General features: G+C 30.6%; 1 protein-coding gene across 4 annotated transcripts in view; it reads left to right on the top strand.

Annotated features, from left to right (window-relative positions):
• The window catches only part of LOC127698655 (uncharacterized), a 78,628-nt gene extending 66,009 nt beyond the window's left edge, over positions 1 to 12,619 (top strand). For all 4 annotated transcript variants that reach the window (XM_052202244.1, XM_052202254.1, XM_052202262.1 and 1 more), the window contains 2 exons: positions 2,212 to 2,704; positions 3,950 to 12,619. In XM_052202244.1, the coding sequence (XP_052058204.1) occupies positions 2,212 to 2,704; positions 3,950 to 5,058 (1,602 nt within the window). In that variant the 3' untranslated portion in view covers positions 5,059 to 12,619. The remainder of the gene's footprint in view (positions 1 to 2,211; positions 2,705 to 3,949) is intronic.
• The last annotated feature ends 712 nt before the right edge of the window (positions 12,620 to 13,331 follow it).

The raw sequence follows: 13,331 nt of genomic DNA, 5'->3' as shown, positions 1-13,331 counted from the left end.
ATGTAACAGGGAACGTTATTTGGTTAAGATATAAACTGCAATTTAAATGAAATTGTTGTGCAAATTAAGGGACCCCCTATCATTCAATTTGATTCTCATTTAGCTTATTTTATCTACTGGAAAAGTGCTTTTAAAGATCTGCAAATGTAAGCAATAGTGCTTTATTAATGTTCTCTTTTGTCCATACCGTACCTAAATATGATTTGATATTATCCAGCTACTCTTCCAATATTTCCATGAGTGATTTCCATCACTTTGATTCTTTCTGTACTTTATTTAATTTCTTTCTGAAATGAGGGGGTCAAGTACCAAGTATTGAAATTTTAGTATTTTGATTTGTTTTTGTCTAAAAGGCAAAAAGAGGACATTGCTGGTGGATGCGTTAACAGCGTGTAAAGCAAGGGTCCGGAAACGGTCATATTTGCCAGTCATGACCTAAACTGAAAGCTATTTGTCCTAAACAAAAATTGGGATTTAGGACAAATCATATTTTTTTACAGAAATAATTTCATTGAGATCGGGTTTCTTAATCGCCATTTTGCACTTGTGATCACTTGTTTTTGTTTTATAATCCCTTTCCTGTCATAAAACTGCAACTCCAGTATAGTTTGATAATCCTGAGGGCCCTCCTAATAATTATATTAATGCCTCCGGGAAATATTGGCCAATGATCGCTAATCACTTTTTACCTGTGTTTTTAATTCACACCTGACATTGATCACAAGCCAGAACTAATATCATAAAGAAATTAAAATTCCATGACAACTGTATTCATTATTTAATTACTTTTCAGCAAAGACAATCATCAATTCTGATTTGAAAATTAAAACTTAATTTAATTTACGTAAATTAAAGTATTTTTTAACACATGTGCTTTATTTACTATCTAATACGCATGCGTGAAATTGTCTTCAGCAGATTAGAAATTTAATCAGTAAATGCAAAATGATTTCATGCTAAATTAAACGAGTGCAACTATTATCTGTTATATCCAAACACATTAAAAGGTAATAAAATTAAAAAGCCTGTGATTTCCTGTCAATTTGATAAACATAAAGAATCCCGGAAATGAATCCGGAATTACTTGTAAGTTAGTATTATCTCAAAACTTACGGTTTTAATTACGTCTTCAAAATCGAAAGAAACATTAGCGATGTCTGAGAAATTAACCATTTGGAGTCATTAAAATCATTTCAATTCCAAACTGTTGCCTTCCCTAAACTGTTCTTGAACGTTTTATTTAGAAAAATGGTAAGAAAATTCATGAAGTAAATGCGATGAAACAGTAATACAAGTTCCTTGATGCTATAATGAATCTTGTGTGATATCGACAATATTTGAAAAAGGGCACCAACTTTTCAGTCATCTCAAAATGACGGAAATTGTGTGAAAAAATTCTGGATCCTTGGTGTAAAGACCTTAATATCTTTATCCACAGAAAATTGCCCTGAGGTTGTCTTTGTTGAAGCCATAGTGCTGATTCATTACCAAATAATCTTGACAACATTTTTATGCATCAGTGGTCAATTTAACATATCAGGATACAATCTTTTTTTCAATAACTACATGATTTTGTAAACAATCATTAGTATATGCATTGATGGAGAAAATTTTCTCAAATGTCTTTCGACTAGATTTTCACGCCCCAGTGGTTGGTTAGGTTTATCAGGATGAGGTCTGATTCTTAAATTATATATATGATAGGTCAATGTTGTTGGTCAACTCTACATCTAAATTATCCTACTCAGCTCTTTTTAACATCCCATATGTGAAACAAACAAAAATCAGACTTTCTTTTTTTGTCTAAATTGTAGCTAACGCAATAGAATTTAATGGAACTTTCTGTTCAGGGGTATTTTGATGAATTTTCCTTATGTTTTCTATTCATTGAATTTAACAATATCAAGCAATGGGTAAAATTGTGGCCTTTAGGTAAATTGTTTTACACTATAAATACAAGTCAGTTGTAGATGATTTTTGCCTTGCCTTACCAAGAAGATTTTTCTGGCATTGGCCTCCTCATCTGCCATATCAACAATTGTTAAAGTTTGTGATTATGTTACACCGGTGAGACATATATACTTTGGTTGACAGTGTAGTCACTTAAATTGAAGTTAATCAGAACAGATGCAGGACCACCACTTTTCCAGTTATCAAAGTTTGTACCACATTTATCCAAATTAAATAATTGAAACTTTTGCTTTGTTGCAGGTTATACCATATTTTTCACAAGTAAGTAAAGACAGTGGTAGATTCAGTTTAACATCTGATGCTTTGCAGTCTCCTGAAGTAGATGGCAAACCAGATCTATTTCCTGTAGCGGAAGAGAGTAGAGGAGAAAACAAGAAGCACAAATCCAGCGACAATCATAAGAAAAGTATTCCATTAGACCCAGATTATTCTAAAATGGCGTTAGACAGTGATATACCACATGATCATGCATTTAGACAGGAAGCCTTCCAACAAAACATCATTGCTGCACCTGCCATCCGTGCGTCCTATCCAAATGTTAATCAAAATTTTAACAGTTTTGACAGACAATCCCAGTCTTCACAGAAGATATCCAATAATACGCTCTCATCATACAGATCTAGTTCAGATGAGAAGATGTTATTCGATGGAAAAACAGATGAAGATGGATATATGGATGTGAATGAGAGAAGTAAATCTGTTGAAGATGTATATCCAAAAGATATAACGATTGGTAATTGTCATATTATATTCACTCCTAAACATGATTTGTGTATCTTTATATTATCAATCTGATATAAAGTGGCTGATGCATAATCACCTGACAGTTTGGATAAACAAGATTGCTTTTTAAAACAGCAGATCGCAGGATGATTGCAGATGTTACTGAAAGTAGACTAATACAACATATTGCAACATTGTGTTGTAGCTCTCAGGTCATTTATAGATTATTTCAATCTGCGAAATTGTATCCAATTTGAACTTTGTTCTTGGTCTGTAGATTTCTGCTTGGTTGATATTTGACAAATAGTTCATGGTACTGAAAGAAACTCATGACTTGGGTGTTATTCTGTATTCACATTCTCTGTCCTGTGTGTCTGTCTGTCATTTCATTGGTATATTTCTCAAGTACTTTTGAACAGAATTTAAAACTTTTCATAAAATTTTTTTCCAGTACTACTTGACAGAATGACTTCATATTTGGTCATCAATTATGTACTTATAAGTTGTAATGTGCAGGTGCTTTTTGGATTGGTCAGACACTTACTTCTTCTTTCAAGGGAACTTTTCATAATGTTGAATGAACTTAAAATTGAACTGATACTCTGAATTATAAGGTGTATGCTTGGTGGCAACGCATGCATTCTTTTTATACTTGCTGGTTAAAGTGTTTAATCAAAGCAGGGAGGATGTTTTTGGCTGTAAATCTGAAATTAAATTGTAAACTGTTTTTGCTTTTAATTGTAATGTTTAATTCAAACAGAATAAAAACACTTTAAAAACTTAAGTACAGTATTCTGGAGAGTAGAATAATTTGTTCATAGCATAGAATGTAAAATATACTTTATGATATTTTAACCTTTTTGCTAACACTTGTTTTGTATTTATTTTCAAAAGTTTCTCTATTTATTTGAACAGTGTATGGAATGATTGTAAGGCGTACATGTCCGTCTGACACGATTTATCTGACCTTTACCTCATTTACATGAATCATAGATAATGTTAATTTTATGGAATACTTTTTTGTATAACCATTTTATCTAAGACGTTGAACATAGATTCAATCATGATCAGTAAAGCAGCGATAAATGTCAGTCTTACTCACTTGTTTAATGAAAAAAAATTAAAATTAAAATTTACAACTCTTCTGATTATTATTTACAGAAACAAATCTTTGAAATTATTCTTTCGAAAAAATTGTGGTAGTCGTATGAGATTGAAATATTTCTTTTACAAATGCTTTTTTTTTTTTTTTCAGAAGATGAAAATGTAGACAGTTATTTAAGGACTCAGCATGTTGACATAGATTCCAATGTTACAGAAAATAGTATGCTTGATTCTGCATCTTCAAGAACACCATTTTCAAATGATGATGAACACGAAGTTCAAAGGTCAGGAAGTGATGGACAACCAATCATGAATCCGACATATATTTCAACTGACGTCATTGGAGTCCCTGAAGTAGAGTTTTGTGGTTTAACTGAAAGTTATCATCCTATGGATTCTAAAGAGAATGGCAAAGCAAATGATGTATTATCACCCTTGATTGAGGCTAAGGACGAGGACTCTAACATAAGTATGATTAGCAATGGTTACCTTTCTGAAGATGCCATGAATAATCAAGGAATGTTATTACCCAGAAGACAGCAGCCCTCTACTTATAATTCAGGTAGCTCAAAAGGGGAATACCATCGTCTTGATTCCATGGAAAACCCAAAGCTACTGGATGAGCCACTGATGAGATATGATGGTGCAAGTCAATACAATGATGCCTATTTGGAAGATGATTTTAGAGCGCAGGGAATTATGAAACATGACTTTGAACCAGGTCAAGAAGAGTTGAATAGTAATGGCTACCTTAAGGAGGAAGAGATGATGAAATCAGATGCTATAAATTCCAACAGGGGACCCAGCCAAGATGAATTAAACAGTGCTAGTTACCTAAGAGACATAGATATGAGGAATCAGAACAGGAAACCAGTCAAGCAAGATCCTACAGGAGTATTAGCAGAAAATTTGAATGAGTTGATGGGTAAAGATTACAGTTCTGGAGGATACATCACAGAAGGAGACTTTAGTAATGGAAATGTAATTGATGAAGACAATTCATCATCCTTTGTGTCCGGTTCAAATTACACAGGTAGAATTGAGAACTCAAGTGGTCCAGCATACATCACTGAACAAAATTTACTAAATGTTAGGTTTGGTGGTAATGATCACATTAGTGCCAGTTCTGATTTAGAAAATAATCACTCTGGACATATATTAACACCGTCAGATGATTCTTTTAGTGAGTCAAATAGTTTACTTCATGAAGAAAGAAAATTAGACAATGGATATATTCAACATAATGCCATGAAAACATAACAGTATGAATTTTATATTTTTGTAAAGAAAGATAAATTAGTTACAACCTATATTTGCACTTATAGGGTACACAAAGATTAGGTTTCAGATAATAGTTATATTCAGGGGTTAACTTTTATCAGTTTCTTGTTAAAATCCTGTTAAAGTGTATTTGATATTACATCTTCATTAATACATATTAGAATAGAGAAATCCTTTCAAATGTACATACCTAAATTTGTACATATTACGTTAACGAGGTCAGAGGACAGGTTTTCGATTTATATTTAGCGGTTATGTTTAGCATCCAATCAAGTCCTGTAAAAGTGTATTTGATCTTTTTACCTGATAATAACAACACTATACATTTGTTTGGTTAGATCCATTTTAGATTCACTATATATAGCTAGAAAGTACCTAACACTAGCCTCTTGACAATATTTGTTGATTTTTTTACACTTTATAAAGTGTATAATTTAAATCCCTCCTTATGTGATTTTCAGTATTAATTGTTTATTATTATTGTTAATATATACCAATGCATCAACTTTTATTCGGAAATCAGAACATCTTTTATGAATATAAATCTAAGATGTTAGATGAATCAAATTATTCCTTTGGATGTCTAAAAGGACTCAGAATAATCTTTTCTAAGAAAGACATTTGCAAATTTTTAAATGTGAAAGATTTCTCTTTGTTCAAGTTACTTAGGAGACAAGAAAGTGCCATACATGAATAACTTGAAGTACTCTAATATAGATGATATGTAATGTCATATCTATAGAAGTCCATAAAATGAAAGCTGTAAATACAAATTTGTGTTCAAATATGTACAAGTATACCTTTTTTTTTCTTTGCCATTTGAAAATATATTGTAAATATTATTGCTTAGTTGAAATCCATGTATTAAATCAATGGCAATATTGAAGAAGATTGAATGTACACTCATATTTTAAATGTGTTGCTGGGCTTTGTTTACTTGAGGTCATAAGTCAGTAACATTCTATACATGAAGTGTAACATTTTTCTGAATTTGGTAAATCTTTAACTTTATTCACATATAGGTTCTACATCTGCATCAAGTGTGATACATTATTTCTCCACTACAGGCACTTAAATATTCAAATTTAAAATGTGAGGATTGTCAAGCTTTTACAATATTTAAAATTTAACTCTAAAGAGTGGAGAAATATCATTTTGCCCAAGATTCTGTGACGGAATCTGTTTCTCTAATGATTTTTGGACCATAGGTTGACAAACTTGTTCACTGATCTGCAAAAATATGTGTTCTCTCCATGTGATGTCATCAGACATGGTCGCCCTTTTTTCTTGACATCACAATAGGAAATTCTGAAGAAAGCCAAAAAAATTTGACATCATAAATGAATTTTGACCAATGAATGACTGAGATCAAAGGATCCACAGAATTAGAGAAAAGATTATATATCATATATCTAAGAGTATTGAAGATTTACAAATCATGAATTGGTAGATTTATAGTTCTGAATATCTTTTTTTTAAAGTGCTATAGAAGTATTAGTTTATTTAATCTGAGCTTAAAAAAATCAAACAAAGTGACAGATATTTATGTTTATCTGAATGTTGAAGTAGATCCTCGTATGGAGTCATTATTGCTTTACCTGAGCTTGTGCAATGGGGCAAATGAACATAATCTATATAATATCATAAAGTGCCTTTCATAATGATGTATAAATTATATAGAAATATATATATAAACAAGTCTAAATTGAAAACAACGTTCAAACCTATGATTGCGTTAGATAAAAACCGCAATTTTTATACGTGTGCATGCAAAACAAATTTCTTATTAGAGGGGTCTAAATTCAGCACAAACAACATTTTCCAAAAGACCAAAAAAGTGAAAAAGTATATTTTTAACAAAACGCATTTGACTAAAAAGTCGAACAACAAATGTTCTTAAACCCTGCTGACTGCCATTGGCGATTGCCAAATAAACGGATCACCGATGTAATAAATGGATCTTAATTATAAATTTAATATTAAACAGAAAACAATAAACTTGCGGAAAAGATTGTATATCGCAAAATATATATATATTGGCTTTGGTTTTTTTTTTAATTGTATATTTTGTTATTAAGAAATAGGTAGGATTGATCTGAAGATACACCTTTCCACTCTCCTATCAATTATCAGTTACTAAAAGCATCAAATATATAGAAAGTGTGAAAATAAATGCTTGCAGCATGTAATCTTGGTCAAATATGAATTTGTATATAGATGTATGGTATACTTCCATTGCTTGTATATTATTCAGTTTTTCAATGAAATATAAAATCAGCCACTTTCTTAAAAATTGTGCATATAAAATCCCAATGCTGTACAAATTTTCTACCAAGTGGTTATTAAGATTCGTATTTTTGTGAGCAAATTATATTAATGAAAAATATACAGTTGCAGGATGGTGTTGAAGACGGCAAATTTTTCTTAGTTGGTAGTTGAATGTTTGTATTTGACATAACATTAAATACTTCTTGTATTTACATTGCTGTATAATTTGCTTTCATGAATTGATCAGTCATAATTTTTTATATAATTACATCATTATGTAAACATTGTTTTGAAAACAGTTGTTAAATCTTTATTATCTGAATGTAAATATTAAAATAAGTCATCAAATTCAGTCCCATTTGTTATTGATATTCTAAGAAAATATATAAGTTTGTTGTATATACTATATACATTTTATATTTTTTTTTCTTATTGTTATTGACATAAAGCTTTAAGTGCTATTTTGACCATATTAAAAATGGCTTCTTGATTGTCTATGATATTTCTCAAATTATAATTCTATAGTGCTATACTCTGTGGAACAATAGCTAGAAAATAGCTGTCTGGCTTTGAAAATTGAAAACTCAGTTTATACTGTTCATAGAACATGAATTAATCTGTTTGGCATCATGCCATTTACCATTGTCAAAGTGAGGACAATCAAATACTATTGTGATAAAATAAAAGTGCAATAGTCATTTTGCACAAAATCCTATTTCCATGAAAACAATCCATACTTGGTCTATCAATGTTGTCATGCATGTAGACTATATAATAGTTGAGATCTTTCTGTTGTATGTATTTTGGCCATTTAGACAAATAAACAATATAGTCTAAAAAAATAACCTTAGACTAAATTCAGTCAACCTTCAGTAACTTGAAGACCATGTATCTTTAAACCTGTTATGAATTCATTTTAAATTACATTTGGACTAAAATAGCATAATAGAAAGAAATAAAAACACAATTTAGGAGCATGTCAGTAATTGGGAGTTGAAATCTAAGACTTGGATTTGGAGGGTGGGTGAGGGTATGCTCCTCCTCCTTTATGGAGCTACATATATGGTTAATGTATAGACTTTTACATATCCCACTCCTAATGTTGCATTTTTTTCCTCTTTATGAAAAATGGTATCCATTATTGTTTTTATTTGAAAAAAAAATCTTGAAAAAGTTGATGAAATGAAATAAAAAAACAAACAACCTGAAAAATGCTGTACCCTAAAAAAATTTTCTTTTCTTATTACACAGAGCCATCACATTTTTCTGCTGCTGATAATCCCAGTAGATCCTCAAGCTTCTATGAGTGCATGTGATGTTATCAAGAAGCTTTCACATTTAGAATTAATTTTATTTAAATTAAGATATAAATGAAATTTATAAATGTGCTCAACAGGTCAACTGAGAATCAAATAAATCGTTATTTAAAAGATTCTCATTCATATACTTTTTCCTGATGGGTGTCTCATTTTAATATTTTTGTTTATATTGTGTTTTAATTAAATTTTACATGAGCTAGTGCTGTTTTGGTGCTAAATCATTCAATTAAATCTGTTTATGGTCATCCTAAAAGCCAGTTAAGCTATTTTAATGATGTATGAAGGGACAGGGTGGTCTCAGTACTTTTTAACATTGTATATAAACTCATCATATAAATGATCTGATTTTTTTTATTGAATATTTATCAGTAATTATACAAGTAGTGCTATTAGATATTGTCTCTCTTCATAGACTCCACTGTTTACTATTCTGTAACCTAGTCTTTTTTTCCACAAATGATATGTTATGTGTGTGCTATAATACTCTTGCTTTCAGTTTTTTTTAGATAGGCATTATAAAGATATACATTTTCCTTTACAATTAGTAATTTTATGCTTTATATACATAGCTTTACAGTATTAAAGTGATTTGAAATAATGTCTAATGTATATAACCATTACTTGGTGCAGTTCTGTTGTTTGTAGTCAATACTTCAATATGTTCTTTTAGTTATTCTTTTCAAAGAATGTTACTATAATAATGTCAAACATATGCATATTAAAACAATTCAGCCTCTTTTTTCCCCCAAAATATCCTATTTATTTTTCCCATGTCTGTTTGGGCAGTATGGTTAAAGCAAATATTTTGTATTTTATGAAATTTGAGGACTTTTTTATTTAGTTTGTTTAAAAATAAATTATGCTTGATGCAACATAAATTGGTTCTTTGACTTTATTACCTTTGTTGTCCATCTGACCTTCAACATTGAGGTATTACAATCATTTAACTCAGCCACTTCAAATCAATTTATAACAAGCAATTGAAAATTTGGTTTATATATTTTTCTGTGCTGTTGTGTTCTCAACTGTTTAAAAAAAGGAGACATGAATATCCTAAATATTTATGGTTTTGCAATATGTACAAAACTGAGTTACAAAACAGAATGGACAATTAGTTCATTTGAAAGTATATATATATTTTTCAAATTCTATAATCTTTTCCTCATTTATGAATAAAATGTTTTCTAGATAGTTAGAGCATGATGCTGCATTAGGCAGAGTATATTATTGTATTAATACTGCATAGCTAAAGTCATCTTTTCTTTTAATGTCATCATCTATGTTAAGTAGTATTTAATCAGGTTTAAGATTGATTTGTTTTAAATTTGATTATAATTGTTGAGTTAAAATCCAATTTAAACATATAGAATGATGCAAATAACTTGTTCTGACTATTGAAGCTTTCAGTGTTAAAAACTTATCTGTAAAATCAAATTTCTCAGCATTTGTTTCATAGTTTGTCATGCTAGGGCCTTTTAAAATTTACAGTGTGATATGGGCTTTGTTCATTGTTGAAGGCCGTACAGTGACTTATAGTTGTTTACATCCTCATCTTTTGGTCACCGGTGGATAGTTGTTTCTTAGGCCATCATAACACATCTTCTTTTTTATGTAATTAGAAACACCTTGTATGTTATGTATTTTGAATCATAATTCTTCAAATTAGAAAGAATGTCTACCATAAATTATAACCTACATAATTAAGGAAGAACTTAAGTGATAATTACTCTACTGTTATCTTGCATGTCTTCCATGTCATTCAATCAAAATAAAAAAATTTCTGAAAATCAAATCCAAATGTTACAAGATAATTGATTTATTTATCACCCTTCCCTTTGCTCAGTTGCTTGGTAATTCTTGTATCACAGCTTTGAGACATGAGCTAGCATTATCAGATATGTCACAATGTCTGAGGAGAAGTTATAGATTTATAAATCAGGATGTTTTTAAAAATGATAAACTTTCCTTAACTTTTTTTTAATGACATGTTTAGAAGTATATTATATTCAAAGATAGTTTTCTTTGAACGAAAAACTACAAAGAATTTCGACATTTGTGAATAAAAAATTAGACAGAAAAATGTAGTTATGATAATGTGATATCTGAAGTTTCTATTATCCAAAGATAAATAACAAGGGATGTAAAGTAGACTAGCTTGGTCCCAAAATCAACAAAAATATAAAATCATTATGAAAAACCTTTATGGTATACAATCACTAATTTGGGCCCAGTTTAAGAAGAATATATAAGAAAGTAGTACATATTTCACACAAAATAGTTCCTATGCATAGCTGATGCTAAAATTGTTTTGTTGATCCAAGAAATTGGGAGCTGATTTTTAATAGAAATACCAAGAAACAATGCACAATTAGACTTTTCGTTTTGAATTTTCCTTGGAGCTCGGTATTTTTGTTATTTTACTTTTTAGTAGTTTTTCATATATTTGTGATAATTGAGATAATTTTGACATCATTTTTGATGTTATCACACCATCAATGTTGCCTTAATTGCTATCTGTTTTACTGCATTTACTAGAAAACAACACAAGTAATGTTCAATTTGCACTGCCAATGAATGTTCCGAATGATCCTTTATCTTTTTTTAATTTTATATGAAAAAAAGTTCTATGAGCTCTTTCAGATCTAAGGTCTCATACTCAGTACATTCTGGGAAAATTATATGTTTGGATTTAATTAAAAACAGAATGAAAGATTGATAAAGAAATATTCTATGTAATAATCTAGCAGCCTTGCACATTAATAACAGCCATATTAAATTTTATTATAGATTATCAATGATTCTTCAAAACAGGGAGTTTCTTTGCAACAGTCTAATGGACGATGTAAAGCCAAATGTTCATTTTTATACGACCGCAAAAAAATTTTTGGGATCGTATAATGGTATGATGTCGTCGTCGTCCGAAGACACATTGGTTTCCGAACAATAACTTTAGTGTAAGTGAATGGATCTCTATGAAATTTTTCAGGAAGGTTTAATACCACAAAAGGAAGGTTGGGATTGATTTTAAGGATGATGGTCCAAACTGTTTAGGAATTAGGGGCCCAAAAGGGGCCCAAAACAAGCATTTTTCTAGTTTCAGGATAATAACTTGTGTATAAGTATTTCGATTGCTCTGAAATTGTACCACAATGTTTAATACCACAAGTAAAAGGTTGGGATTGATTTTAGGGGTTATGGGGCCAACAGTTTAGGAATTAGGGGCCAAAAGGGGCCAAAAGAAGCATTTTTCTAGTTTCCAGACAATAACTTGTGTGTAGGTGTATGGATCTCTCTGACATTGTACCACAAGGTTCCATATCACAAAGGGAAGGCTGGGATTGAGTTTGGGGTTAATTGCCCAAAACATTAAGGGCCAAAAAAGGGCCAAAAACAAGCATTTTTCTAGTTTCCAGACAATAACTTGTGTTTAAGTGTATGGATCTCTCTGAAATTGTACTACAAGGTTCCATACTACAAAGGAAAGGCTGGGATTGAGTTTTGGGGTTATTGCTCCAAGGGGGTTTCAAAAACCTATGCGGTCGTATCAGGCTGCGCTCAGCGAAGCATTTTATTCTAAGTAAGGCATTATATAAAGCTTAACTTTAAAGGTATTTTGAATTGTGACATAGTGTTTAGATAAACAACTAAAATACCTTGTAAGGGTTGTGAGAAATTCCAAATCTCCTTTTTTCCTATGCAACTTTGAGGACATTTACTATGCATTCATCCTTTTGTTCATGAAAAACCAAAGATATGCTGATCTATGATAACTATAAACGTTTTTTTCTCACTAAATTGATATATAGTTATAGTGGCTCGATTTTTTATTTTTGTTATTATTCAGTTGAAAGATGCCTGATTTAGATCATTGATAAGTTTCTGCACTTATTTTACAGATGTCATGAAATGATTTAATTCCATGGTATGATTTAATTAAATATTATTTTTTGGAATGTGTTGACTTTTTTATACCACCAAATAACTTACAAGTCATATTTAGGTATGATTATTTCATATCAAATAATACTGTGTTGCAGAAAAGCTTGGTATGTTTTATGAGTTATTGCAGCAGTTTTCTTTTCAAATTCGAAGCTACAGGTTTTTCAAAACGATTATGTGTTCAAAAATAAAGGTTGTGAGGGATGTATATGATTATGATCTCAGAATAGAGAAACTAAAGGATGTAACAACAATTTGTATAATAGAAATTGTGTTCAAAGAGAGTTTGTTGGAGTACCGTATTTTGTTGTGTATTATACGCACCCTTTCAACCTCATAATGTAGTTGGTAGTGGGGATGCGTATCAAACAACTGTAGACAGGTTTGGATATTTTTTTTTTACTTATATGTTTTTTTTTTCTTTATTGTATATATTAACATAGAGAAACTAAAGACCAAGCAACACGAAGCCCACCAAAAACTGGGGGTGATCTCAGGTGCTCTTGAAGGGTAAGCAGATCCTGCTCCACATGTGACACCCGTCGTGTTGCAAAAAAGTGTACTTGAGGATTAAGTATAGATGTGTAGCAATTAAATAATCATGTCAAAGTTTGACAGGTGTTCACTATAATAACATCAGGCAGTGCTCTAAATCAACATGATCAATGAATCTTAGTTACTGCTAATCAATTTAGAAAAATATTTGTTCTTTAATTTCTTTTGTTC

Source organism: Mytilus californianus, unplaced genomic scaffold (genome assembly GCF_021869535.1).
Source record: "Mytilus californianus isolate M0D057914Y unplaced genomic scaffold, xbMytCali1.0.p SCAF_1, whole genome shotgun sequence".
NCBI lineage: Eukaryota > Metazoa > Mollusca > Bivalvia > Mytilida > Mytilidae > Mytilus > Mytilus californianus.
This window is presented reverse-complemented; position numbering and strand designations above follow the sequence as displayed.